The following is a 25,653-nucleotide window of genomic DNA, read 5'->3' as shown; positions in this document are numbered from 1 at the left end:
ATGGGCGGTCTGCAGGGACGCAGGGGTTTTCTGCTCAGTAACAAAATTAGTTAATTCTACATTTATGAATTAGCATGTTCCTTTGGGCCTTGATTACTTTTTTATCCCAACAATTTGGCAATAAGGAAGATTGGTATATCTCAAGTGAGTCCTTTTGCTGGGTGAATTTGTTGGAGGATTTGTGGTCACCCGTGATTAGGTAAGAACTCTGAATGTTTGCCAAAAAGTCTCCCTCTGACTACTTTGGCTGAGTGGGATTCGGTTCCCAGGGAAAATTCCAAAGCCTCTCTGCAAATTCCAAGTTACAATTGAGCAAAACGGGTAACTCACTGAAGGTCCCATCTGATTCATCTTTAACAGTAGAAAAATATGAGATGCCTAGAATATTGTCAGTAGGTCTCTTTTTAAAAAATAAAAGGCTTCTTTTATTCTCTCACATTTGGCATAAGCATACTTACAAAAATCCTGCTTTGCAATGGTCAAAGGAAGGCTCATTTGAAGTAGACAAATTGATGTATATACAGGAATTCTCAGAAAAACCCCACTCTAAAGGATTATTGGTATCTCTGGATCTCAGGAAATAAAAGAAGGAATGAAGTGGGCAGCCACAAAGAATGAATTAAGAAACCGGAGGAAGAGATTAAATAACTGAAAGCTCCTATCTGTTCTTCCAGGTTCTTGACCCCTCTCTGCTGTTGCTCTTTCTGCTTTTTCTACTTCTTGTTACTCTTCTTTGCCTCTATCTAGGACCTAGAAGAGTGGGGCAATGACCTTCTGGATGGATGGATGATTCCCAATGGCTACAGGATCTGGAGATAACTTCCCTTGGAAGGGGGGAAATTGTTAGCTTTATTAGAATATTCTAACGTGGATTCTACCTCCAAAACTTTCCTAAACTGAACATGCAAAACACAGCTAGGGAGGCAGAGATGAAGAAGAAGAAAGAACAAGGAGTCTGAGAATCTGGACAAGAGACTGTCCTACAATTAAGGTATTAGGTTGGCAAGTGGTTGCCGTGGTAACTTGGATGAAAGGGGAGGCAAAAGGAGTAATGATACCAAACAGCAAAATGAGACTGACACTACAGTGCCATACAAACCAACTTACTTTTTCTTTTCTTTCTTTTTTTTTTTAAAGTTACTTTAAATTCTGGGATACAAGGGCTGAACATGCAGGTCTGTTACACAGGTATACGTGTGCCATGGTGGTTTGCTGCACCTGTCAACCCATCACCTCAGTTTTAAGCCCTGCATGCATTAGGTATTGGTCCTAATGCTCTCCCTCCCCTTCCCTCTGACCACCCGACAGGCCCCGGTGTGTGATATTTCCCTCCCTGTAGTCATGTGTTCTCGTTGAATCAACTTATTTTTTCATGTCAATGTGAAGAAAATCAGCCCTACCCTTTTGTAGCTCCAGTGACTCAAATGCTTTTTTACAGTGATACAGGACTGCCAGGTCCATCAGGCAATGGTAGGAGTGCATATGACCTTTTCCCCAGCTGATGGTACCCATCTTAAAGAGTTATTTCCCAGTGCTCTGAAAAGATCTGGAACATTTGCCAAGGTGCTCTGTGGCACACTGGCTGCTGCATGGAGTTGCTCTGGCTGACTTTGTTTGGCTAATGGAACAGGCATGACGGAGGCAAATGATAACCCCTCCTGTAAGGCAGTGCCCTGGCCTCAGGAACCTGACTGCCTCCTCAAACAAGAGGAGACTACCTCCTCTCATGCCTTAGAAACCCACCGCGAGGTGACCTGGGAGAAGCTGCAATGCTGCTGTTGAGTGAGTCCCCACTGATTTTTATCAGTGGTTCACTGAGGCATTCTCTAAATTAACAAGGATGGATTTAAGAGCAGATCAGAATAGACCCTTATTCTTCTCTACCTTTATGGCAGCCTTGTTACTGAGAATTCAGGCATAGGTAAAAGAAAAGGTATGTGGATGGTAAGGACATACAGGTTTTTCAGGTATTGGCAATAGCAATCCAGTTTTGGGAAAAAAAAAATGTAGGAAGACAAAGACAAAGAAACTTAAGACTGCAGTATTACCTTCCCAGTTAGACTTGTTCACAAGGGGAGCAAACCCCTTTCTGGGACTATCAACAAATAAGAGAAGATCCTCTAATGAAAAGGCAATGGGGCACTATTATAGGAAGCCAGGACATTGGAAAAAGAGACGCTGGGAGAGACTGAGGAAGATGCAAGAGATGCAACCCAACCATGAAGCTTTACTACCCCCTCCAGAGATTTCTCCCCTTGGGAAATCAGACAGGAAATAACTGGCAAGTGGAGCAAACTAGGAGCAAAAGTGACATAATGGAAGAGCCTCAGTGCTGGAAATGGGAGACCTTCATCTATTTGCTTGTTTTTCCTCTCGTAATCTTTTCCTGCTCTGTCCTGTGGAGACTACAGCCATGAATTCTGCAGTTTCTGCTCATCTTTCCTGTTTTTACCCTGACCCATTAAAACAAGTTATGGGGCTGGGCACAGTGGCTCACGCCTGTTATCCCAGCACTTTGGGAGGCCGACGCAGGCGGATCATAAGGTCAGGAAATCGAGACCATCCTGGCTAACACAGTGAAACCCCGTCTCTACTAAAAATACAAAAACTTAGCTGGGCGAGGTGGCGGGCGCCTGTAGTCCCAGCTACTCGGGAGGCTGAGGCAGGAGAATGGCGTGAACCTGGGAGGTGGAGCTTGCAGTGAGCCGAGATCGCGCCACTGCACTCCAGCCTGGGCGACAGAGAGAGACTCCGTCTCAAAAACAAAACAAAACACAGACAACAAGTTATGGGTTTCTCTCAACCATCTTCTACCTTTTCTTTCTCCTCTGAGATTCCTGAGCCAATAGGTCCTCTGTTTGAAGAACAAGCCTCTTTGTTTCTTACTGCTGTTAATTTGTTGTGAAGGGACCGACCGTGTAACCTAAGGGCCATCATATTCTGTACTCTGGGTGTCTGGAAGATTCTGTGAGACGGGGCACTTGAGCTGGTGAGTATGTGCTTGTTTATATCAAGAGTAAGTATGTGCTGGGGATCTTCCATGCTATGGGCCACAATTTTGAAGAACAGAGGCGTCCTAACATCAGGGGTAACTAAAATACCACATAGGGTAGGAGATGCTGATTTACTAGAGTTACTGCAACTTCCTCCCCAAATTTCTGTAATTTGTTGTAGAGCTCAGATTGGATAATAAGATGAGATGAATCTGCAGGCCAAGCTGTGAAAAGGACTACTACACTTTGGACTGGGTTAACTGAAACCTCATTACTTCTATCCAAAAATGCCTACTCAGTTTCAGACAAATGCAACTCCTTATGAACTAGACAATTGGAAATTAGGGAGAGCTAAATGAACATAAATTATCTTAACAAATATATTCTTCATAATACTTTCACTATTATAAATTTTCATTTTTCTGTAAATTCACTTTGTCTCATAGCTCTAACAAGATTATCTTTACTCAAGACTAATATATTGGAAAAGCACATAAATTCCACTTTTCTGTTCTTAACAGAAGGGGCTAAGAAGTCAAAATAATATCTTGCATCCTATAACACCATATGAATTGCCACCGGAGAATTATGCTTGTTTGCTAATGGTACTACATTAACCACCTACAATGGTTAAGAGATAAGAGAGGTGGGTTTTATAATGCAGAGAAAAATTCCAGGGACCATGTATTTTAATGCAATGTACCTCAGTCTGGGACCTAGAGGGGAAGATCATGGGCCAACCAGTTTTAGATCTGCCATACCTAAACAACCATAATGTTACATATGAATGTTTTCTTTAGGTATATATACAGATACCATTAACTAGGTTAACTGCAGAACAGGAAGGGTTATTTTAGAATTATAACTGTTACCTTCCAATGACAGACATGAGGAGTGATTGAAAAACATGGAAAAACCTAAAAAGAGAATGAAGGCATCTATAAAAAGAGACTGCCTCTTTTTACTACTTTATATGGCAGTGAAGAAAAGAACAAAGGAACCTCTTTTCAGTTATCTTTTTATTTCCTCAAATTTGATTTTACTACAATTTGCATATTATATAATGCTTATTAAAAACCTTGAAAATTATAGGTGATCTTTATTTCTGAAACTTATATAATACGTATATTATTTACATGATCAAAGAAGACCTATTCTTAAAAAGTCTTTTTCACAAATCATCTAAAATCTAATGATACGAAGTACCTGGAATGGCACATTTCAGTACTCCAAATAGAGATGGCTTTTGAAGATACTGAAAATAACACAGCCTCTGGAATTTGACAGGAGTTTAATTCTTTTCTTTACCACTTTTCTGTGTGACCTTATTCTGAATCTCAGAGATTCTTATTCTGAATCTCAATTTCTCATCTTTAAAATAAAAATAACCTCACCTACCTTATAGCGTTGTGAGAACTGAATACGGTAATAAACCTAGCCAAGTGCCTGGCATATCGAAGGCTTCAACACATGTTAGTTTCTTTACTTTCTCATGTCCTCTCAGTCTTAATGTTTAGAAAATGGAAAAAAGCTTGTTTTGGAATAAAAATGAAACCAATAAAATACATCTTTAATAGCTTTAATCTCACAATATTAAACTCTGACTTTTAGAGCAAAATGCATGATGTGTAGAGATCACTAAACAGTGTTTTAAAAAGAAACCAAACAAAAGATCAAGGTAATTATGGGATTCAAAAGGACATGCAACTGATTTTCTATAACCTTCTATATATCATCTTTTATTTAAATTAAAAACTTGACCTGTAAGTTTGCTGTATTCTAAGATGCACTTGCATAAGATACCCTCCACTGGGAAAATAAAGTATGACTATCAAGTTTCTTTTTTTTTTTTTTTTGAGACGGAGTCTGGCTCTTTCGCCCAGGCTGGAGTGCAGTGGCCGGATCTTAGCTCACTGCAAGCCCTGCCTCCCAGGTGTATGCCATTCTCCTGCCTCAGTCTCCCGTGTAGCTGGGACTACAGGCGTCCGCCACCTCGCCCAGCTAGTTTTTTGTATTTTTTAGTAGAGACAGGGTTTCACCATGTTAGCCAGGATAGTCTCGATCTCCTGACCTCGTGATCCGCCCGTCTCAGCCTCCCAAAGTGCTGGGATTACAGGCTTGAGCCACCGCGCCCGGCAAGTTTCTATAACTTTAATGGGTAATTAGATTAACCCACCTATTGTGATAAGGACACAAGTTAGCAGGGTTTGTCAATGAAGTGGCTAGAATGGAAATATAAAGGTATCTTTTTAGGCTGGGCATGGTGGCTCACTCCTGTAATCCTGGCACTTGTGGGAGGCTGAGGTGGGAGAACTGCTTGAGCCCAGGAGATCAACCAGCCTGGACAACATAGCAAGACCCTGTCTTTATACATATACTTATACGTGTGTTTTTAAAAAGAATCTTTTTAAACTAGAAAATCATACTTGAATCTTTAGTATCAAAATCCTTCCAGTTTAGATATAGTTAATTATATTAGAGAAAGAGTATAGTAGATTTTAATCACAGAATAATTATAATATAATATTAATAAATATTTATAGAACATTAAATTATTAATATAAAGTCCAGGTACTCTTCAAATATTTGGTGAATTAATTTTATTTTTTTCTCACATTTTAGGCCTGATTTTATATAAACCATCTTGGACACATGAAAATAGATTTTAATTTTAAAGGACTCTAAAAAAAATGACTTTAAGACCTTCTTCACTGATGCATTTTTCAATGTTTAATGATTGTTAAATTCTTTTACATCTATTCTGTATTCCTTAAGCAGGGGGAAGAAGTACAGTTGCCTATCATCTTCAATAGGAAAATACAGAAACGTAGAAACAGGGTATTTTACTTTCTCTCATTGTAGTCCAATTAAATTTCATATTTATTTGAGAATCTATAATTCATCTCATGGGCATCTGGAGTTTTTTCTTTTGTATTGAAGGCTCATAGCTATTTATGCATGCCTATTTTGTTATAGCTACTCAACTTTATTGTCTCTGATCTCGTTTCCAATATACCAAAATCATTCTGAAGCTAAATCTCATTCACAGCATGCTAAATATTAAACATACCACCAGAAAACTAAATCCATGTCCCTTGTTACAGATCACTTAAATCAATGCTTATCAAGCTGTGTTCCAAATAGAAATTCCATGGCATGGCAGGACCTTCTGGGGAGTACAGAAGGGAATTTTTAAGTGGGGAACATAACCCTGTACATCCTTCCCAATTCAAACAGAACTCTGCTCTTGCTTGATTTTAAATATTGGGCTTCCATGAAGAGATTTGCAGGATTGTACTGCTTTAAAGGAAAATAGAAGCCTGAAAGTCATCGATTTAGGACAACAAAAATATTTAACACCAAAATTACTATGGAAGTCTATTAGGAAATAATTATTACCCTTCAGTTGGTTATGAGCTTAACAGCAGTACAGTTGAGAAAGGTAGCTTTGAGAATTGAAGAGGCTAAGGAAAAAGGAAAGGAAAAAGATTTCCTTCACCATATAAGGTCTACAATTTGAGGCAACATCTAGCTGGTCAAGATCCAGTCTAAAGACAATAAAGAAAACACATCTTTTTAGTAGGTGTAAAAAGGTCTTATTAACGAAAGTAGAAAACGTGGACTCTAACCACTTTTTCCCCATTTTGTGTAACTGGTAACACTAGTTAGGTGAAGATCTGTGATTAACTTTATTTCTATGTAATAGGATTACTAAGGTTGCCCATTTTTAGGTTAGAGTTGAAATAAGCACACTTGAGATAATAGGAAAGTTCACTGCTGATTGGTCTATTAAAGTACATGATATTGATCACAACTAGAATTATGTACTTAGAATTATAAAGAGGTGCAATGGAACACAACTCTAACATCTGTCTTTGTCAGGCTCCACAATGATATAATTAAACAACAACAAAAAGCTAGCTCTGATTCTTTGATTCTTTTCATAGTCTCTAAGGATATTCTTTAAAAACAGTAAGAGAAATGGGGCACTGCCAAATGAAGCAATACCTGTGACACTCACCTAGAGGGAATTTAAGCTATCCTTTAATAAATGTTACTTCTAGTAAAGTGGGGCTTACAAAACAGTCTACTAAGAGGCTATTCAATAGAAATATAATGTGAGCCCCATATGCAGTTTTAAATAATCAGGCATAGCACATTAAAAAAGTAAAAAGCAGCTGAAGTTAACTTTAGTATGTATTTCATTTAACTCAATATATCAAATTCTTTAAATCCACAATCAACATAAAAGTGACTCAAATAGTTTACATAGTTTTGTACTAAGTCTCTGAAATGTGGTATGCATTTTATATTTACAGCATATCTCAATTTGGGCTAGATACATTTCAAGAGTTCGACAGCCACACGTAGCTGGTGGCTATCCTACTGTGGATCATGCAAGTCTACTGCACATAATTTTGATATAGTTTTCCTGAGAGAGTCAAAAACACATTTGTATGAATTCTGGCAATTTTCAGCCTCATCTGTAGTCTAAACCATATATTTGGACTAGGTGTCCAGGACGATTTTAGTAACTATAAATCAGTGCTGTACTTAAATGATAAACAGGCAACAGGAGAGCAAAACCAACCAAACAACTGAAGGCAAATTTTAGAGCCTAGGCAAGAAAGCCTTCAGTATTCAAATTTATAATAAAAAGAGTTCTCAAGGTCGTACAGTTTTACAAAGCAGATTAGATATAAGAAAGGCTTTGTACTTTTTAAAAGATTAATCAGAAGCTTAAATATTGATTGTACAGATTGCTAAACTCTGCTTATATTTCATAAATATATGGGCTTAGTTCATTTTCTTGATACAGAGGAAAATTATCACAGCTTAATGCATTTTCCCTGTTCATATTCTGACTCTATAATCTATATCTGATATCTGTTCAAACTTTAAGAAAATTACTTCAGTGATTTACCTGCAGTGCTCTTTTTAACACCCCAGTTAACTATCAGATGTGTACTAACACCGGCTGTTTTCCAATATGACTCTTTGGGGAACTGAGTATAAATTCTCAAGCAAATGGTTGGTTTATTTCTCTATTCTGTATCATTTGATTGGTATACAAAAGCAATGATGTTCTTGGTGCATCTTTTTCCAGGAGTTGTCCACAATTTAACTTTTGCATATATTTTCAAACATAAGTGGGTCTCTTTGTCTCCAATCTTAGTGCTCAAATCCATTCTCTACATTTCTCTACAGAGTGATTTTTCCTAAAGGCAAATATTACTATGCCACTTTTTTCCTTGCTTAAATTCTTCTGATAGCTCCCTATCACTAACAGAGAGAAAATACAAGCAATGGATCCCATTGGCAAAAGTGGTTCACCTGAGATTATTAGCGAACACAACATTTATCCTAATACTGCACACAAACATGCAAAAATAAAGCCTACCCACCAGTCAGGGGAGAGATTTAATCTAATCCCAGAAACCTGGGTTCACTGCCCAAAAGGTAGAACTTGCCATGATAAAGGAGGGAAAAGTTTCAACAGTGTGTTCATATCAAAAACACAAGAGTGGTGTGGCCAGCTTTCATTCTAACACTCAACAGAAGATTGTGTGCTATGGCATGATATGGAGGTAGCCATGAAGCTGTGGGCTTTTTCATTCTTATTTTATATAAAATCTGGAAGAAGCTGAAGTAGGATATGGAGATTTGGTTAATCTTAATGAAGTCAGATGACTAGGTCATGGAAGTATATTGAAGAACTCAAACGCTTTTAGGTACCAAAGGGGTCTAACATCGTTTTATCACATTCCCACTCTGGATAGCTCACTAGAATTTGTTGCTGTTGCTGTTGTTTTTGAGATGGAGTCTCACTCTGTCGTCCAGGCTAGAATGTAGTGACGTGATCTCAGCTCACTGCAGCCTCTGCCTCCCGGGCTCGTTCCATCCTCCCACCTCAGCCTCCCGTGCAGGCATGCACCACCATATCCAGCTAATTTTTGTATTTTTAGTAGAGATGGGATTTTGCCATGTTGCCCAGGCTAGTCTTGAACTCCTGGCCTCAAGTGATCCACCTGCCTCGGCCTCCCAAAGTGCTGGGATTATAGGCATGAGCCACTGTGCCTGGTCTTAATTGTATTTTCTTAATGACAAGTCATTTGAACCTAAAACCAGGGAAAAATCTAGAAAGCAATGGATTCATTTAAGAAAATGTATTAATTTAAACTAGAGGGTACATGTGGATAGAGACTAATTCTATATTCCGCAAGAGTAGAATGCTAGAAGATGTATTTTTAAATAACTCATCTGATAATTCTGGTATACAGCCATGTTTAGGTTAGGTGTTCCTCAAGGATCTAAGACCTTCCTTCACTATTCCCTCCTTTGGCAATTTTATGGCTTTTGGTCTTACATGTTATCACTAAGGTAATCATTCAGACATTCTGGATTATTACAAGAATTGATCATTTTGTGGTCAAGTCTGGGAAAGATCAAACAATAGAGAGGTAATCTTACTGAAGTCCTTCTCAAAGCCCTATGTACATTCCATGTGTGTCATAGAGGTATGGAATGTACATAGGGCTTTGAGAAGGACTTCATTAGAAAGGGTATGCATCCAAACTGATCTCCTACCTCCCATACATCACTGCAAAAATTATCAGAATATTGCACAACTCCACTCTTGACACTCCTCTACTGAAAACCCTTCAATGACCCTTGGATTACACAGCCAGCTTTAAATTCTCTAGTAAGATCTGGCTTTAACCTTTTCAACTTAGTTTTTCTCTTTTTTATATGATGAAGCATATAGGCTTTTAAGTCAGACATATTGGGTTTGAATTCCATTTTGTCTTTGCAAGTAATTCAAATCTTGTTGAATTTGCTTATAAATGAAAGAAAGATAATACTCCCTCCACCCGACAAAGCTGTTTAGGGGATTATAGGTTGGTTCTCCTCATGGTCTATGTGAAAGAACTTGCTGTCACCCACAGAAAACAGCAGCTCCCTAATTTCAGCATACATCATTATTGGAAGGCATATTCTTACAAAGTGATGCCTGAGTTACATTTTGAACTTGACTTGGTAGGTCTGCATGGGGCTTGAGAAGCGCATGGTCCAATATAGTAGTCAATAGTCACATCAGGATACTGAGCACCTGAAATATGGCTATTCTGAATTGAGATGTGCTATAAGATATACACCAGATTTCAAAGACTTAAAATCAAAAGAATAATGCAGGCCAGGAGTGGTGGCTCATGCCTGTAATCCCAGCACTTTGAGGGGCCTAGGCAGGCAGATCACTTGAGGTCAGGAGTTTGAGACCAGCATGGCCAACATGGTAAAATGCAGGCTTTACTAAAAAATATAAAAATTAGCCAGGCACAGTGGCGTGTGCCTGGAGTCCCAGCTACTCAAGGAGGCGGAGGCATGAGAATTGCTTGAACCTGGGTGCAGAGGTTGCAGTGAGCCAAGATCGTGCCACTGCACTCCAGTCTGGGTGACAGAATGAGACCTTGTCTAAAAAAGAAAAAGAAACGTAAACTATCTCATTAATAACTTTTTAAAATTGATTACATGTCAGCAAGATATTTTAGATTTTAGACATGTTAGCCTAAACAGAATACATTAGTCACATTAATTTTACCTGTTTCTGTTTACTTTTTAATGTAGGTACTAGAACATTTAATATGGTATACATGGTTTGCACTGTATATTTCTCTTGGATAGCACTGATATACATAATCTGCATTTTCAACAAGTCCCTCAGATGATTCTCTGGTAGGCATCCTCAGGTCACCTTCTGAGAAACGGCATCCTCAGGTCACCTTCTGAGAAACTGCATATGAAACTCTAAGCTCTCCAGAAGAACTAATGCTTTTATACATATATCTTTTTATCTTCACAGCGCTCTGAACATTGTGAGCAGTTACCCATAAAATGATTGAATTTAGATGTGCTTTAAATATTGAGCCAACAAAATTACTAAGAAAAATTTCTTTAAATATTTTATTTTAAATATATATACACACACACACACACACACACACATATATATATACATATATATATATTTTTGGTATAGGTAGGCGTTCCCTATGTTGCTTAGGCTGGTCTCAAACTCCTGGCCTCAAATGATCCTTCCACCTTCACCTCTCAAAGTGTTGGGATTACAAGTGTGAGCCACCCTGCCTGGCCAAAAAAATCATCACTGAAAGTTTTGCTTTTTTTCCCCCCTAGTTCCCTAAGAATTATTTCTGATTTGCATTTCTTGAATGGAAACAACTCAAACTACAAAATAATTCAAACTACAGCTTTGGTTTTTTCTCAAATCAATAAAATACATAGTTTATTTTCTAGAAGAATTAGGGTTACTTAATTTCTTAAAGAAATAGACCATTTTACTAGATTCTAAAATTGTTGAATATTATATCAAATTATTCATTTAAAACTACTGATTAATACTAAACCAGAAATACACACTAATTTTTATACCATAGAAATTTAGCCAGATGAGGACAAAAAGAGACATATCTGAGAAAAACGGGTCTCCATACAGGGATAAATGAAGGAAAGATAGCTGAGTGCCCTGAAAGAAGAGAGACAGAAAACTAATGTTTTCTAAAGTTAACGTCAGGATACAGAAAAAATGTTGACTTTAATGACTGTGAGAAGGAAAATAGCCACAAAATTAGAAATAACTTTTAAAGATTATTTGGTAGTAATTTTCAGTAACGATTTTTCCACTTACCTCATTGCCACATTGCTGCCATCAATAACTATTGGTCTCAGATTTTCACCATCATCTGTTACAATCTCTTGCATTGGAGATTCAGACCTCTGAGATTCCAGGGAAGAAGTTTCCCGTGTTATAGTGTTAATTGTACTAACCGTCTGATCAGCCTCACTTTTATTTCCAAGTTTGACAAGTTCTCCCAAAATATCATTGATTAAAGCATCAGTACCAAGTTTGTTTAGTACAAGCTGAACCTGTTCTTCAGAATAACCTAACTTAAGTGCAAACTCCAGTTTTGTTTGGTATTCTCGCACCACATCAGGTGGTTTCTTTGCTTCCTTGGATGTAGTCTGGGACTCTTCAGGTTTAAAGTCTTGCAAAATTTCATTGCGCTTGAGTATGTGAGGCTGTAAACAGGGAGACCTGCAGAGTTGTCTGTGAGTCTTAGTTATTAAGCCTGGCTCTACTGAAATGCTACCCGATTGTTCTGACTCATGATCAGAATTTGTGTTTTCTTCAGAGTCACCAGAGCTTGCATTCTCTTCAGACACCTCTTTTTCATCCTTTCCCGCATTAACGGTATCCATACTTAGTCTCTCTACTGTTGACCAAGGTGCAGCTGGACTTAACTGTGGGTCAGTGCTCTCCACATAAAGGTGGCCGAGGTCATGGCCTAGGTGATCCTTCAAGCCCATGAAGCTGTTACGTGCACTTGACTCCACTTTGCTGTTTTTTCCGTATTCCTGAATGCAAAGCACCCCGTATTCCTAGAGAAAAATGTAAAATGTTTAGAATTTCATAGTTATGGCTTGATTTCTGTCTCACTGGAGAAGTCAGAAGAGAATTACTCAACTACTGAATATCTATTAATACTTTGTATTTTGTCTACATCCTCTCCTCCCTCCTAACACCCTTGCCAAGAGAGTGTCATCTGCCATTTTTCAGAAGAAGTTATAAATTAGAAAGGTCATGTAATTCCTCCAAGGCAACAAAGTAAATAAGCAGTAGAAATGGATTTTTTTACCCAGTTTCGTCTGACTCTAAAACCCATGCTTTTCCCACTATATCATGCTCCTTCTCAATCTTGATGAATCAGATTTTTCTACTTTTAGGACAGCTTATAATTCTAGAGTGACACATAGAATATTATCAAAAAGTATGTTTTTAATATGCATGACAGGTTATTTACATTTTTCTCTAACAGAATTCATAAGTATCTATATTCTTTTAAAGAGAAAACCACGTGGAAAGAAACCATTAACTTACACTTGAAAAATCATTATAAATCTGGATGAAGCTTAACAGCAATCTAAAGAACTTTCAAAAATAATATAGATACTGCAATGAAAGAGCACATATTCTAAGATGGCCAGAAGGGAATTAAATTATTACAAAGTGAGTTAAATTCTTCTTAGAGATGAACAGGGTTTTGTCCTAGTAATCATGATTTTTTTGACTATGGAACATGATAACACAATATAATTTCTAGCATTATGCTATCCTTATTAAGTGCCAGGGAAACAACAGTCTATTTCATTCCAGGAAAAAACTTGTTTTATTCTATCTGCACTTGTGGAAAGCAGAGATGATATCTCACATAAAATTAGCAGCAAACAATTAGGCATATCAAATAATGTTATCTCAGTTTCTTGAATTTTATGGCAGAAAATGCTCCTGTATTATATCAGATTAACTAGCCATTAATCTGCATTTGGTTAAAAACTGATCTTTTTTCCTATTTTTCACCATATAAGAATACTTTTACTATTTAAATTTTTTTTTTTTTTTTTGCCATTTTACTATTTTTCCTTAAAGACTATTGGAAATGTTATTTCTCTACTAGGAATGGGTTAGGAAAATAAAGCTATTTTCTCTGGTGCTTTATTGAAAGAACTACATCCACATCAATGATTTACTTTTTTTTAGACGGGAGTCTCACTCTGTTGCCCAGGCTGGAGTGCAGTGGTGTAATCTCAGCTCACTACAACCTTTGCCTCCCATATTCAAGTGATTCTCCTGCCTCAGCCTCCTGAGTAGCTGGGATTACAGGTGAGTGCCACCACGCTCAGTTAATTTTTATACTTTTAGTAGAGACAAGGTTTCACCATGTTGGCCATGCTGGTCTCAAACTCCTGACCTCAAGTGATCCGCCCGCCTCGGCCTCTCAAAATGTTGGGATTACAGGTGTGAGCCACCGCGCCTGCCCTCATGATTTACTTGTTAAGGCAATTCTAGTATTCTACCCAGACATAGCATAAGCAAGCCAGCGGCAGTTGAATTTGAGACTGCCATAAAACACCTATTTAAAACTAACCTGAAAAAGAAAACTGAGAAAATGTTTCTAAAGCTCTTCAACATCATATTTACACTAGAAAATAGCTATTATATGAATGTTAAAAGAAAATGCTAAATGATTTTCTGAGAAGTCACAAATTTGAAAGCATACCTGGTAAACTTTAATTAGAGAGTCAAGTAATGAAATACATTTTATTAACTATGGTAAATACTAGAGAAGAGAACATGGAATCTTCAGCTTGATAATATACTTAACATTCCTTCAGTGCAGATCTCATACATGCTTCTACAGGAGTTTCCTCAGGGCTTATTCCCAGAGAAGATAGACAACTTTAATATCATTGTTCTACTAATACAGCATTCATTAGTTTTAAAGAAACATCAATTCCCCTAGCTCTGGATCGCCCAACTCATAAAAAGAAATATCCCTTAGGAGAGCTCTATATACATCTGCTTCATTATGAAGCTGTATCCACTTCATTTTTTCCTATTAATATGGATACGCATGAGCCCAGTTATTTAGAATTGAAGGAAGGAATTTTAAAAACAGATTTTTACACCCTGTGATTTATTAACTACTGTAATATACTAACACCATAATGCAAGTAACAAATCACAGCAGCATCCTAATAAAGGGATACAGTTAAAAGAAAAGTCCACACTATGGCCTTCGTGGCGCTCCCACCAAAAGTATCTTAAACGAGGAAAACCTATTGGAAGCTGGGCTGCTTGGCAACCAGAAGCTGGTTGCTAAGCTGCACTCCTTTAACATGCCATCATGAATGCTAGCACAGTGAAAGAATAATTTGGTATGAACAAAAGCCTATAAAAGAGACTGGGACTTAAGTGCGTCTGGTTTACCCTCCAAGAACAATGCAGCTGCCAAACCAATCTGGAAGCTCCGACATCATTGTTCTGTAAACCCCACAATCTGCTCTGACTGCAGGAAGTGCATTTAATGGGCAACATTTTTGATCTCCCCTGAAAAGTTTGGGTTTTGTATAAGTGCTGTTGTGAGATAATTCTTCAAGATAATGACTTGCTGACCAAATCCCTGAATTGACCTAGGAAATATTATTTAATATTGAGCAGTTTGGGGTTTGCTTTTGTTTTTGTTTTTTGTGTTTTTTTTACATCAGACAAGATGAATACCTTATGAAAAATATAACCAGTGGCAAATATTAGAACAAAATGTTCTGCTTAAAAGATAATTGGAATTATTCTTCTTAATTTTCACATTTTTCAAAGTAACAAAATTAAATACTGCAAAGTTTTTAAACTGAAAATCAATCACTCTAAAGAGTATTTAAATCTTTCTGTATCTTCTATCTAATTTTTTAAAAAGTGTCAGTGATACTACCTAAACCTGCTATACCATGTAATTTTATTATATGGCTATCATGATACAAGGGGGAAAATGGGATTTTCAGTTTCTTTTAATAACTAAATCACACAAACCTCATTTGTATACCAATGTATCTAGTGGATACCACATACTTTTAACGTGTGATAATTTATGTAATTTACACATAATTTTAAGTAAAAAGTTAACAATAATTAGGCTGACTTTTTAATGCTAAGGATAAATGTAAGCCTAACCTACTTAAAAAGAAATTAACATCCAATTTTTTTAGGCAAATAAGTTTTGTCTTAAAATATTCTGGTTGAACTTTTTTCACACTGACAGGCCTCTCTTCATCTTCTGGATTTCATCGGTTAGCTCAGAGAAGGTTATCCAATGTCACTGTGTACTAAACAAGCAGTTAAATGATTTTTTAGTCCTTGCAAAACAAGAAACTAAATAGAAACCGTACAAATAGGGACAAATGAGTTCAATTTCCAGGCATATAAGCATACTACAAATTTGAAATAACCTGATTTGTAGTGATCCAAATGGTAAAGATTTGGTTTTTAAAACTTTGATCTCTAGAATGCTTCCTTACCCACTTGTAATTAGCAAATGATTGCCCTTACTTAATAGGGCACCTAAAAACAACCCAGAATTTGGCAATGTCTTGAAATAATTCAATGAAAAGCTACATGATAAAGATTTAAAAACATGGTATTTTAATAGGCTGCTGTATTTGTTAATATAATGCAATATGTAAAACTTACAAGAAATTACTATGACAAACTTAAGAAGAATGGTATATAATCTTTATTTTCATTCAGTTTTTAAAAAATGATTAATATAACTTTTAAAAGAATGGAAAAGACCATTAACAGCACAAAATGTATTATGACATGTAAAGTAGAAAATAATTTTCATTTCTTAAAAAATTATTAGACTTTTAAGTTTGCATTTACTACAATGTAAACTCATATAAACCATCTTAAATGTAATCAATGAAATATTAACTAATAGGGGTAATTTTGCTCATTTCGTGAAGCAGCATAGTCCAAGTTTCACAAAGTAGGTCAGTTTTTACTCCCATAGTTATCAAAAACCTCCAAGAAATACAGCTAATTTTTAAACTGTATCATCAAGGCTTCATTGTAATTGACCTTAAGACATTATATTCTTGAATACAAAAGGAATTGGGTAAATATATAGTGATTTGTGAATATTCCTATAATTATAAATCTATAAATTCCTTCCAGATACTGTATTGGAAACTCACTTTTTCTTGCTAAAAGGCAAGTTGAAAAGTAAATAATATTATTTGTTGAAAAAGAACTAAATGTTCTTGCTAATTCTGTAGATGATGATGAAGTGTAGCTAATTCTTTTAATTATCAAAAAGAACTGTACTAGCTGAATGCAGATTTACAATATAATGGCTATTCACTAGAAATTTATTGCACACACTGAAATTCCACCATCCAGTGACCAAATTTTCTGAAAGTTCTCATTAGTTAACTTGGATAATTCTTCATCTCAAATCAGATTTTTAAAAAAATCTTTTTTCTATTCTAAAGAGCCTCATATTAATCAGGAATATTAGACTATAAACTTGTTAAGCCGATTTATTTGTTTGTAATGTAAAGTTACAATGCCATAAAAGCGGGTTCTGGTTGTTATCCAAATGGTAATACTATGAGAACAATAAAAATAAAATAATGAATATGTAATAAATACCTACTGCTGTAGTCTCTGTGTATTTAATTACCATTGTATTTGAGTGAGTGCTGTTGTCTGCATCCCTCTAGCTAACAAAGGAGGGATGTCCCTTTGAACAGATTGGTTAATGCTCTGGGGCAACAGATGTCTACTGGAACTGCAGGAGACCGGCAACTGGTGGCCTGCCCATCTTCGGAAAACTTTCAATAGACTTATGCATATGTTCGCACAATAGGGCATGTGGTAGAAATGAAAACCTCTTTTTAACCCTTTATGCTCTTTCTTTCCCTCCCAACTGATAGATGCAAGTCTTTGTTTCTTCCTCCCTTCCCATTTACAGAACTCTTGAAGAAAACAGTTCTTGGAATGACATCTTCAATCTAATGTCTGAAACTAATGTAAGGGAGAAGAAAGGTGAGAGTGAAGAAATTAGAAACTGTACATGAATACTGAGATTGCTGACAAAGCAACTGAATGCTTAATCATCGCATCTAAAACAAGTTGAAACATCTACCTACATCAATCCATCTCCCCAAGCTAGACTTTTAAGACAATAGAAAGCTCAATCAAATCTTATCATTTTATAGCACCTAGGTACGACAGTGACATCTTAAGAAACTTAAGACTTTGACAAGATTTAAATCCACCATTTATCAAAAATATCGGAACATTTATTATAACTTGACTTTAAGCTCCAAATGATTATATGTCATGCTTAATGCCTTATAAATGTTCATGATGCTATAAGTAATTATTTATATAACTCTAGAATAGAAAAGTGTAAAAATCTGCTTCGCAGACATATTTTACAAAAATAACTTAACTTTCTGGTATGTTGGCACTATGTAATAACTTGTAGACTTTCATTGGAGGTGCTTTCTTTTACAGAGTTCAAATTAATACTCTGAATATTTAGCAAAGTTTAACTTCCAAGGCATTAAAGTAGCACAAATACTCACGTTAGCAGGAAAATACAAAGACATTGGTTTCTGTAGCAGCTTCAGCAGTAACCTCCTTAACACAATTTTAGCTGCAGACTTCCAGGCAGGCAAGAAGAACAATGAATGGCTGAACAGATGGAATGGCAGTGTCTTTGCTTAACCTATTACCAAGTGGAATCACAGCCAATCATAGGCCAGAAAGCTCACAATTAGTTGGCCGGGCAGATGCAAGACAACCTCAGCACCCTGCGTCAGGTTCGTAGGTTTCTAAGATAAGCAAGTTGATGTCATTCGCAGGGTCTGCCCCGGGCAGCATGTGTATTAACGAGGGGTGTGCAGCAACAATAGGCCATACAAAGCTGACTAGTAGGCAGCTGCTCTATGAGAGCGGAGTCATTAGAGAGCAGGCTGCCAACAAGAAACACCTGGCTTGGGCAGACTTCAGCTTTTCCTCCTAGTTTTTAATGCATGAAACAAAGAAACCAATTATATTTTAAAGTAGTAAAAGTTGCATGTTTCCCAAAAGTTGAGGCTATACTGTAGTCTATGAGCTTTTCATTTTTATTAAAGAAAGAAAATGAAGTGTGTCAAAGTAGCAATTAACTACTGCAGTAATCCCTGTCTTTAATAAATGAGTTACTGGTGAAATGAGACAGAAGGGTATAGTAAAACTATTTCCCTGGAAATAGTGGAAAATCTGTATTTTTAAGCATTTGTGAATTTGCTGCAAGATAAGAAAACAAAAAGAAGAGATGATGAAAATACAATTGCGAAAGAAAAAGACTTAAGAGATCACAAATACAACTGATTTTTAAAAATTCACTGAAAGTGTAGCATAGTAAGATAAAACACAAGTTTTGTCTAACTTTGTGCCAAATGAGTCACCTAAACTGTAGATTTAGACAGAATTATTTAACGTCAACCTAAAATCATCAGAATAACCTATTCTGTATATGCCAAGTAGCAGTGTAAAATTGTTTTACTATGGATACTAGTTAACCATATAATTAAAGAGAAACAAAGTCTTTCATTATATTTTAATATACAATATAACTGTTTAAAGTATTTGTATTTCATAAAATTTGTAAGATGTAATACTCAAATTTTAGCTCAGGAACCAGTTAACATTATAAATACCATGACTTTCTGTAGTGTATAGTGTATATAAAAATAAGCCCCTTTGGTGAGTAAACTTGTTATCCCGATTTATTTCAAAGTTTCAGACTGCAGCATTTATAATACTGAGGAATACTTGCTTTTGTGGGCTGCGTAAGTTATACCTTGAGTGGCCTCTGATTATGAACAAAAAAAAAATCAATCAAAATGTAAATACTATAAGGCATTGTAAGGATATTTCCCTACTAAAGAAAAAGGAACTCTATAGCTGTTCTACTATTTACTTATGTGATGTAGAACACAAGCATGCACATTCCCTTTTCATTCCAGTGCAAATTAAAACAGTGACGGCAAAGAACTGCTCTTAACATACAATTTTCTGCTATAGGTTGAATTATGCAGAGCCTAGACTTTTTCATTATATGATCATGAATTCTAAAGATATAAAAAGTACCCAAAACAATCAAAATCAATCTCCTTTTATACACAAATACAGAGGCTACACACAATTAGGATCGTTTGTGAATAGTTGGAAAAAAGTAACACTAGTTTGGGACTCCTGGCCTTGTCCTTATTGTGCCTACTCAAATGCAAATGAGATCATCTCTATTTACAAAATAAGAAGATCTACATGGTTAAGATTTTTCAGTTATCCCACAGAAAACACTCCTTCTGACTACTAAAAACTGAAAATTATTGTTGTTTCCAGAAAGAAAACTAAAAGATAAAGTACCATATTACAGATCATCATTTGTTTACAGATACTTCCTCAAGAGAGTTCCAATATTTTATTGATATGTGCCATTCCAAAAATGGTAGGAAATTTAAAAATCAGTGAAAATATTTTTGAACTAAATATAATTACTGGGTTCTGAATGACAAACTAATTTCCAAAGTAAGACCTATTCTTTCTTCTGCTAAAGGTTATAGCAATATTATTGATATAGTTAAGGCAATGGTCTAATTTCATAAGCCCATCAAGGATCAAGATAAAACATCTCTAGTATTATCACTTATTGCAAATTACAATGTGAATTACACAGAATTCAAATGTCACATCTTGGGTAAGCATATGGATGTCCCAGAAATGAAGAAAGACTTTATCTTTTTTTTTTTTTTTTTTTGATGGTGGTGACAGTTCTTTCTGAAATCTCATGAGTAAAAAATATATCAGCCCTGAAAGGAATAAGAGAAAGGCCACTGTTATGGCTAATAAATGTAATTCTTCTGGTAAAACTGAGATTGACTGAGTAGGATAAATAAGAAAAACGTAACGTGCATCCACACAAAGTCGTTACAACTGAAACCTAATAAAACTTAATAGCTGTGCACTGACTAGAAGAGACACTGAGGTCAGTATTTACGAATTCATATTAGAAACTCTTTCTTTTGTATATATCAAGGAAACTACTTGGTATGAATAGACAGTCTTCTTTTTTCCCTTGGGTTTTCTTCCTTCTCTTTATCCCTTGCTACTATAGTTACTACTTCACAGCTTTAATTTAAGAGGAGGAGGAATCTGCTCACTAATGCCTGCCAGTGTGAACACAAAGAATGAGAGAAACTACCCCAGGGCTCAGCAGGAAGCCTGATCTCTAGCACTGGATTAAGCTTTTTTGCAAACAGCAAATAAAGGCAGTGATCTGAAAAAGCTAATCAGATCCTGCTGTGGTATTTAGACTATTTCAGTTGCTAGTATTGGATAATGTTAAGCACATTAAAACATCTGTAGGTGAAAAGACAGTCCCCAGTCTGGCTTTCTTAGTCACATGGCCCTAGTCCACTTCCCACTGCAGGGCAAACACAAACAGCTGGACTGGGCTCTGTTTGGGTCACTGCAATAAATGACTGAGCACAATGCACACTTATGACAGAAAAAAAAAAAAAAGTGTAGTTTTAGGAGTATTATACTAAAATCTGTCTATGCCAAGGGTGGGTGTAATATTTGAAACTTCAACCATTTGAGAGGGGCTTGTACTTTTTCTGAGGCATGAATGTGAAACAAGTAAGCTTTGATGTGGGGGTATGGCATCAATTATCTTTGCCAGCAGTGATCTGAGTTCACTTTCCTGGGACCACTCTCATAATACGGACTTGTTCCTCTTTAATATATAATCTCTCTCTCTCTCTTTTTTTTTTCTTGAGAGAGTCTCGCTGTGTTGCCCAGGCTGGAGTGCAGGGGCACAATCTCAGCTCAGTGCAACCTCTACCTCCCAGCTCCAAAGGATTCTCAAGCTTCAGCCCCTGAAGTAGCTGGGACTACAGGCCCCAGCCACCACGCCCAGCTAATTTTTGTATTTTTTAGTAGAGATGGGGTTTCACCGTGTTGCCCAGGCTGGTCTCAAACTCCTGGCCTCATGTGATCTGCCCACCTCAGCCTCCCAAAGTGCTCGGATTACAGGCATGAGCCACCACGCCCAGCCTATAATCTCTTTTGATCCTAATGATAACACCATGGAAGTAAGCTTATTATATCAAATTTTCCCAACTGTCCCCAAAACGTTGACATTAAAATTTTAATCAAAAACTATTATTTTTGAGAGTTTAAAAAAGAACCAACCAACAATAACAACAACAAAAGCTAATTCATACATACAGTGTAAAAGAATGGAGTCAAAAATCAAATAGGCATTAACTCTAATATCTCAGAGTTATTATATTTAGGAAGTCAGACAGGCCATGAGCTCTCTGATAGAAAACTACTCTTCTGAGTGCTATTTGAAAAGTGTTAAAGACTAACTTTAAACCACAAAACAATGCTAAGAATATTGCCTGTATGAATTAAAGACAAATAAATTTCTGTAGATCTAGGGAGCACTAGTTAACAGAAAGTCGTAGGGTCAAATGTATCAAGAAGCTGATAAACATGTGAGACATGCCCATTCTAGAAAGTACTGCTGAAAGCGTTAGACATTCTCCTAATTCCTTTCTGTCCATGAAACCATGCCACTTTTCGGAGAAGAGGCAGACCCCGAAAGTTCCAACATTAGCCCATATTTGAAGCCTGCCCTGAATACAATCCACCCAAAGTAACTTCTGGAAAAAGGTATCTTTATATTTAACATTAACTGTAAGGAAAAAGGTCTCAACTGTAATCAAGATCATATGTTTAAAATAAATCATCAAGCCGGGCGCGGTAGCTCAAGCCTGTAATCCCAGCACTTTGGGAGGCCGAGGCGGGCGGATCATGAGGTCAGTAGATCAAGACCATCCTGGCTAACATGGTGAAATCCTGTCTCTACTAAAAAAAAGTACAAAAAACTAGCTGGGCGAGGTGGCGGGCGCCTGTAGTCCCAGCTACTTGGAAGGCTGAGGCAGGAGAATGGCGTAAACCCGCGAGGTGGAGCTTGCAGTGAGCTGAGATCGGGCCACTGCACTCCAGCCCGGGCGACAGAGGGAGACTCCCTCTCAAACAAAACAAAACAAAACAAAAAAAAAATAAATCATCAAATATAAATGACTTTATATAAAATAAAGCTCATAAATAGGAAAGTATTAATATGGGGCAGAAAAAGTACATTAATATTAGTGTACTTATTCATTAAAATATGAATATTGGGTAGAAAATAACTAATATTAACCAATAATAAGGAAGAAAACAAAAATCAATGAAAGTAGCACTATTGGAACATGCAGTGCAAATGAAAAAAGTTCCAAAAACATTTTCTGCTCATACTTCCTCCAATAACATGGCCATCTCCGCCATTTCTTACTATTAACATTAATCACATTACTGGAAGTGGGGGCTGAGGGGAAGGTAGATTAAAATTATCATCATGATATAGTTACCCATAGCCATTAAGTAAACTACTGGTGTTTTAATAATAAGAAAGAAAAACATCTGGGTGCACTGGCTCACACCTATAATCCCAGCACTTTAGGAGGCTGAGGCAGGAGGACTGTTTGAGCCCAGGAGTTAAAGACCAGCCTGGGCAACACAGGGAGATCCTGTATCTCAAAAATAAAAAATAAAAAATTAGCCAGGCATAATGACATGTGCCTGTAGTTCTAGCTACTCGGAAGGCTGAGGCCGGAGGGTCACTTGGGCCCAGGAGTTCAAGGCTGCAGTGAGCTGTCATTGTACAGCTACACTCTAGCCTGGGCAACAGAGTAAGGCCTCATCTCAAAAAAAAAAAAAGAAGAAGAAGAAAACAACTACTTTTCCTATCCAAATCCTAAAAGAAATTGTATGAGAACTCATTTTCTTTGTAAATCATATATGCTCGTAAAAATACTAAGCAACTACCAATAGGTAAATAAAAGTTAAAAGGGAAAAAGAGTAAGATATAATAGATGCATATCAATTTACTCTTTTCTTCACTAGCAAGAAAAATAGGTCGTTTAAAAAAGGGCTTGGGACATTTATTGGAAGAACACGAAGGAGCTCTCAGCCTCAGAAAGAGAACATTCAAGCCTTCAGGTCAGAGACGAGGACTGAACCCTGGGTTTCAATTGCAGAGCTTCTAGACTCTCTCTCTCTGATGATTCAGCACTATGTTCTCTGACCTTGTGTTCTCCATTCAAGGTTCAAATTCCTGAGACAGAGAATCTGAGCAGCACAGTTGAAGTCATGTACTCACCCCTTTGCCCTATTACTGTGGCCAGATGTATGTGGGGCCATGATTGGCTGCCCTGTCAGGCCATAAGGAGATGTTGGGGGAGGTGCATTCCTTAAGTGGGGTGATATTAACAGAAGCAGAGTGGGAAAATGCTAGGTGGACAGAACATCAGGCACCCAGTATGGAAGCATATTAAACACATTAGAGAGGCCGGGCATGGTGGCTCATGCCTGTAATCCCAGCACTTCGGGAGGCCAAGGCAGGCAGATCACTTGAGGTCAGGAGTTCAACACCAGCCTGGCCAACATGGTGAAACCCCCATCTCTGCTAAAAATACAAAAAAATTAGCCGGGCTTGGTAGCGTGTGTCTGTAATTCCAGTTTTCAGGAGGCTGAGGCAGGAGAATCCCTTGAACCCGGGAGGCGGAGGTTGCAGGGAGCTGAGATCGCACCACTGCACTCCAGCATGGACGACAGAGCGAGACTCCATCTCAAGACAAACAAGAAAACCACACACACACACACACGCACACACACTAGAGAGAGATTCTATATGGTTCCCATAAAATCCATCCAAATAACTTTTAAAAAAGGAAATAGAAATGGAATAAACATCAGTCTTGAAGAACATATGCATTGCTTGGCTTCCGTTTTCACATCTATGAGCAACAGTGTATCTCATTCCCAGTTTCCCTTAAGGGTAGCTATCACTGTTGCAACAGTGCATTCTTAAAACCTCACAGACACCTTTGTCTATTTCTCAATTGTTTCATTCACTTAATACATACTGAAGATCCAGTTAATCAATTCTTGATTATTTTTCTCTTCTCCATTTTTTCATTCCCATGGTCCTGAGCATCCCCTAGGCTAAGCATTTATTCCCTCAGGCTTAGATTACTTTTGTTTCTTAATTTATCTCCTTCCTTGAATATCCCTTAGGTACCTCCCTGCCAAAGTAATTTTCAATGACATCACTCTTCTGCTTAAAAAAAAAAAAATCTCGGTTGCAGATCACAAGTCTCTGGTCCTCTGCTTTGTTTTGTTTTTGAGGCTCTATCTACAAACGGGGCCTTCTCTGGCCCTGTAATCTAGTTTCCCACTTAAGGTGAAGGGACAGCAAAAGTGAGGGCACAGATGCCTCTTTGCCTTAAGTGTTGTCTTGCACTACTGCCTCATCTATCCAGATTAAATCTATTGTTCTAAGCCCAGCTCAAGGCTTATTTTTTCCATAAAGCCTTCTTGGACTAGTTCAGTTTTTATTGCTTTCCAATTCCTTCCAACTTCTGTAACATGAATAGTCCGTACAGTACAATTTAGCACATATTTATGAACCAGGATGTAGGTTTCTTGAGAGCAGAACCATTCACTCTCCCATAATCTACATAGTACAACCAATACGGCATGCAGCAGTGTGCTGATCTCTAGAAGATCGTCAAGTGAAAACTCAACCAGTAAAAAAAAAAAAAAAAACAGGACCCTGCAAATTTGAATGCAGGCACTCACAAGAACAAAAATGCTGCCCTGCTAGTCTTTATTTCTCCCTGTGACAGGGTGAGTTTATCAGAGCCCTCGGCTATAGGCAAAGTTCCTGTAGCCCTGATACTGCCATTGGCCTGCTTCCAACATTCAAAAAAGCTCAAGTCTCCCAGTGATGACGGTCTTCTCCTCTGGATTAGCTCCCCAACTAGAGCTGCACCTATAGAAGTTCCACTGCAGCTTCTGCCTCCCCACTTGATGATGACTTATTTGATGGGTAAGTCTGTGAGGACCAGTCACTTTCAACTGCACATTTCTCTTTGAGATCGGCCCACAAGCAGAAAATACTTGGGTGCTTTGCTCTCCAGCAAGGCCTGGGACTGGATGGTTAAATCTTTCTCATTCTGGGGTTCAGTGTTACTAAGCTCTTTATGCTGTTCTCCTAAATCACCTTCTCTCCAATAGTTCTACGGATGGAAAGGGCTGGTATTTTGATTTCCATCTGCTTGGCTCCTTTGTCTGTTT

The 25,653-nt window shown here is 37.3% G+C and overlaps 1 protein-coding gene across 1 annotated transcript in view; it reads right to left on the bottom strand.

The window, feature by feature from the left end:
- ZC3H12C (zinc finger CCCH-type containing 12C) overlaps positions 1-25,653 on the bottom strand; it is a 79,324-nt gene that overhangs the window by 23,339 nt on the left and 30,332 nt on the right. Inside the window, exon 2 of the mRNA XM_023208199.2 lies at positions 11,698-12,449. Coding sequence (XP_023063967.1) covers positions 11,698-12,449 — 752 coding nt within the window. The remainder of the gene's footprint in view (positions 1-11,697; positions 12,450-25,653) is intronic.

This window comes from Piliocolobus tephrosceles, chromosome 13 (genome assembly GCF_002776525.5).
Source record: "Piliocolobus tephrosceles isolate RC106 chromosome 13, ASM277652v3, whole genome shotgun sequence".
Classification (NCBI taxonomy): domain Eukaryota; kingdom Metazoa; phylum Chordata; class Mammalia; order Primates; family Cercopithecidae; genus Piliocolobus; species Piliocolobus tephrosceles.
Note: the sequence above shows the minus strand (reverse complement) of the source record. Positions and strands in the feature narration are given on the sequence as shown.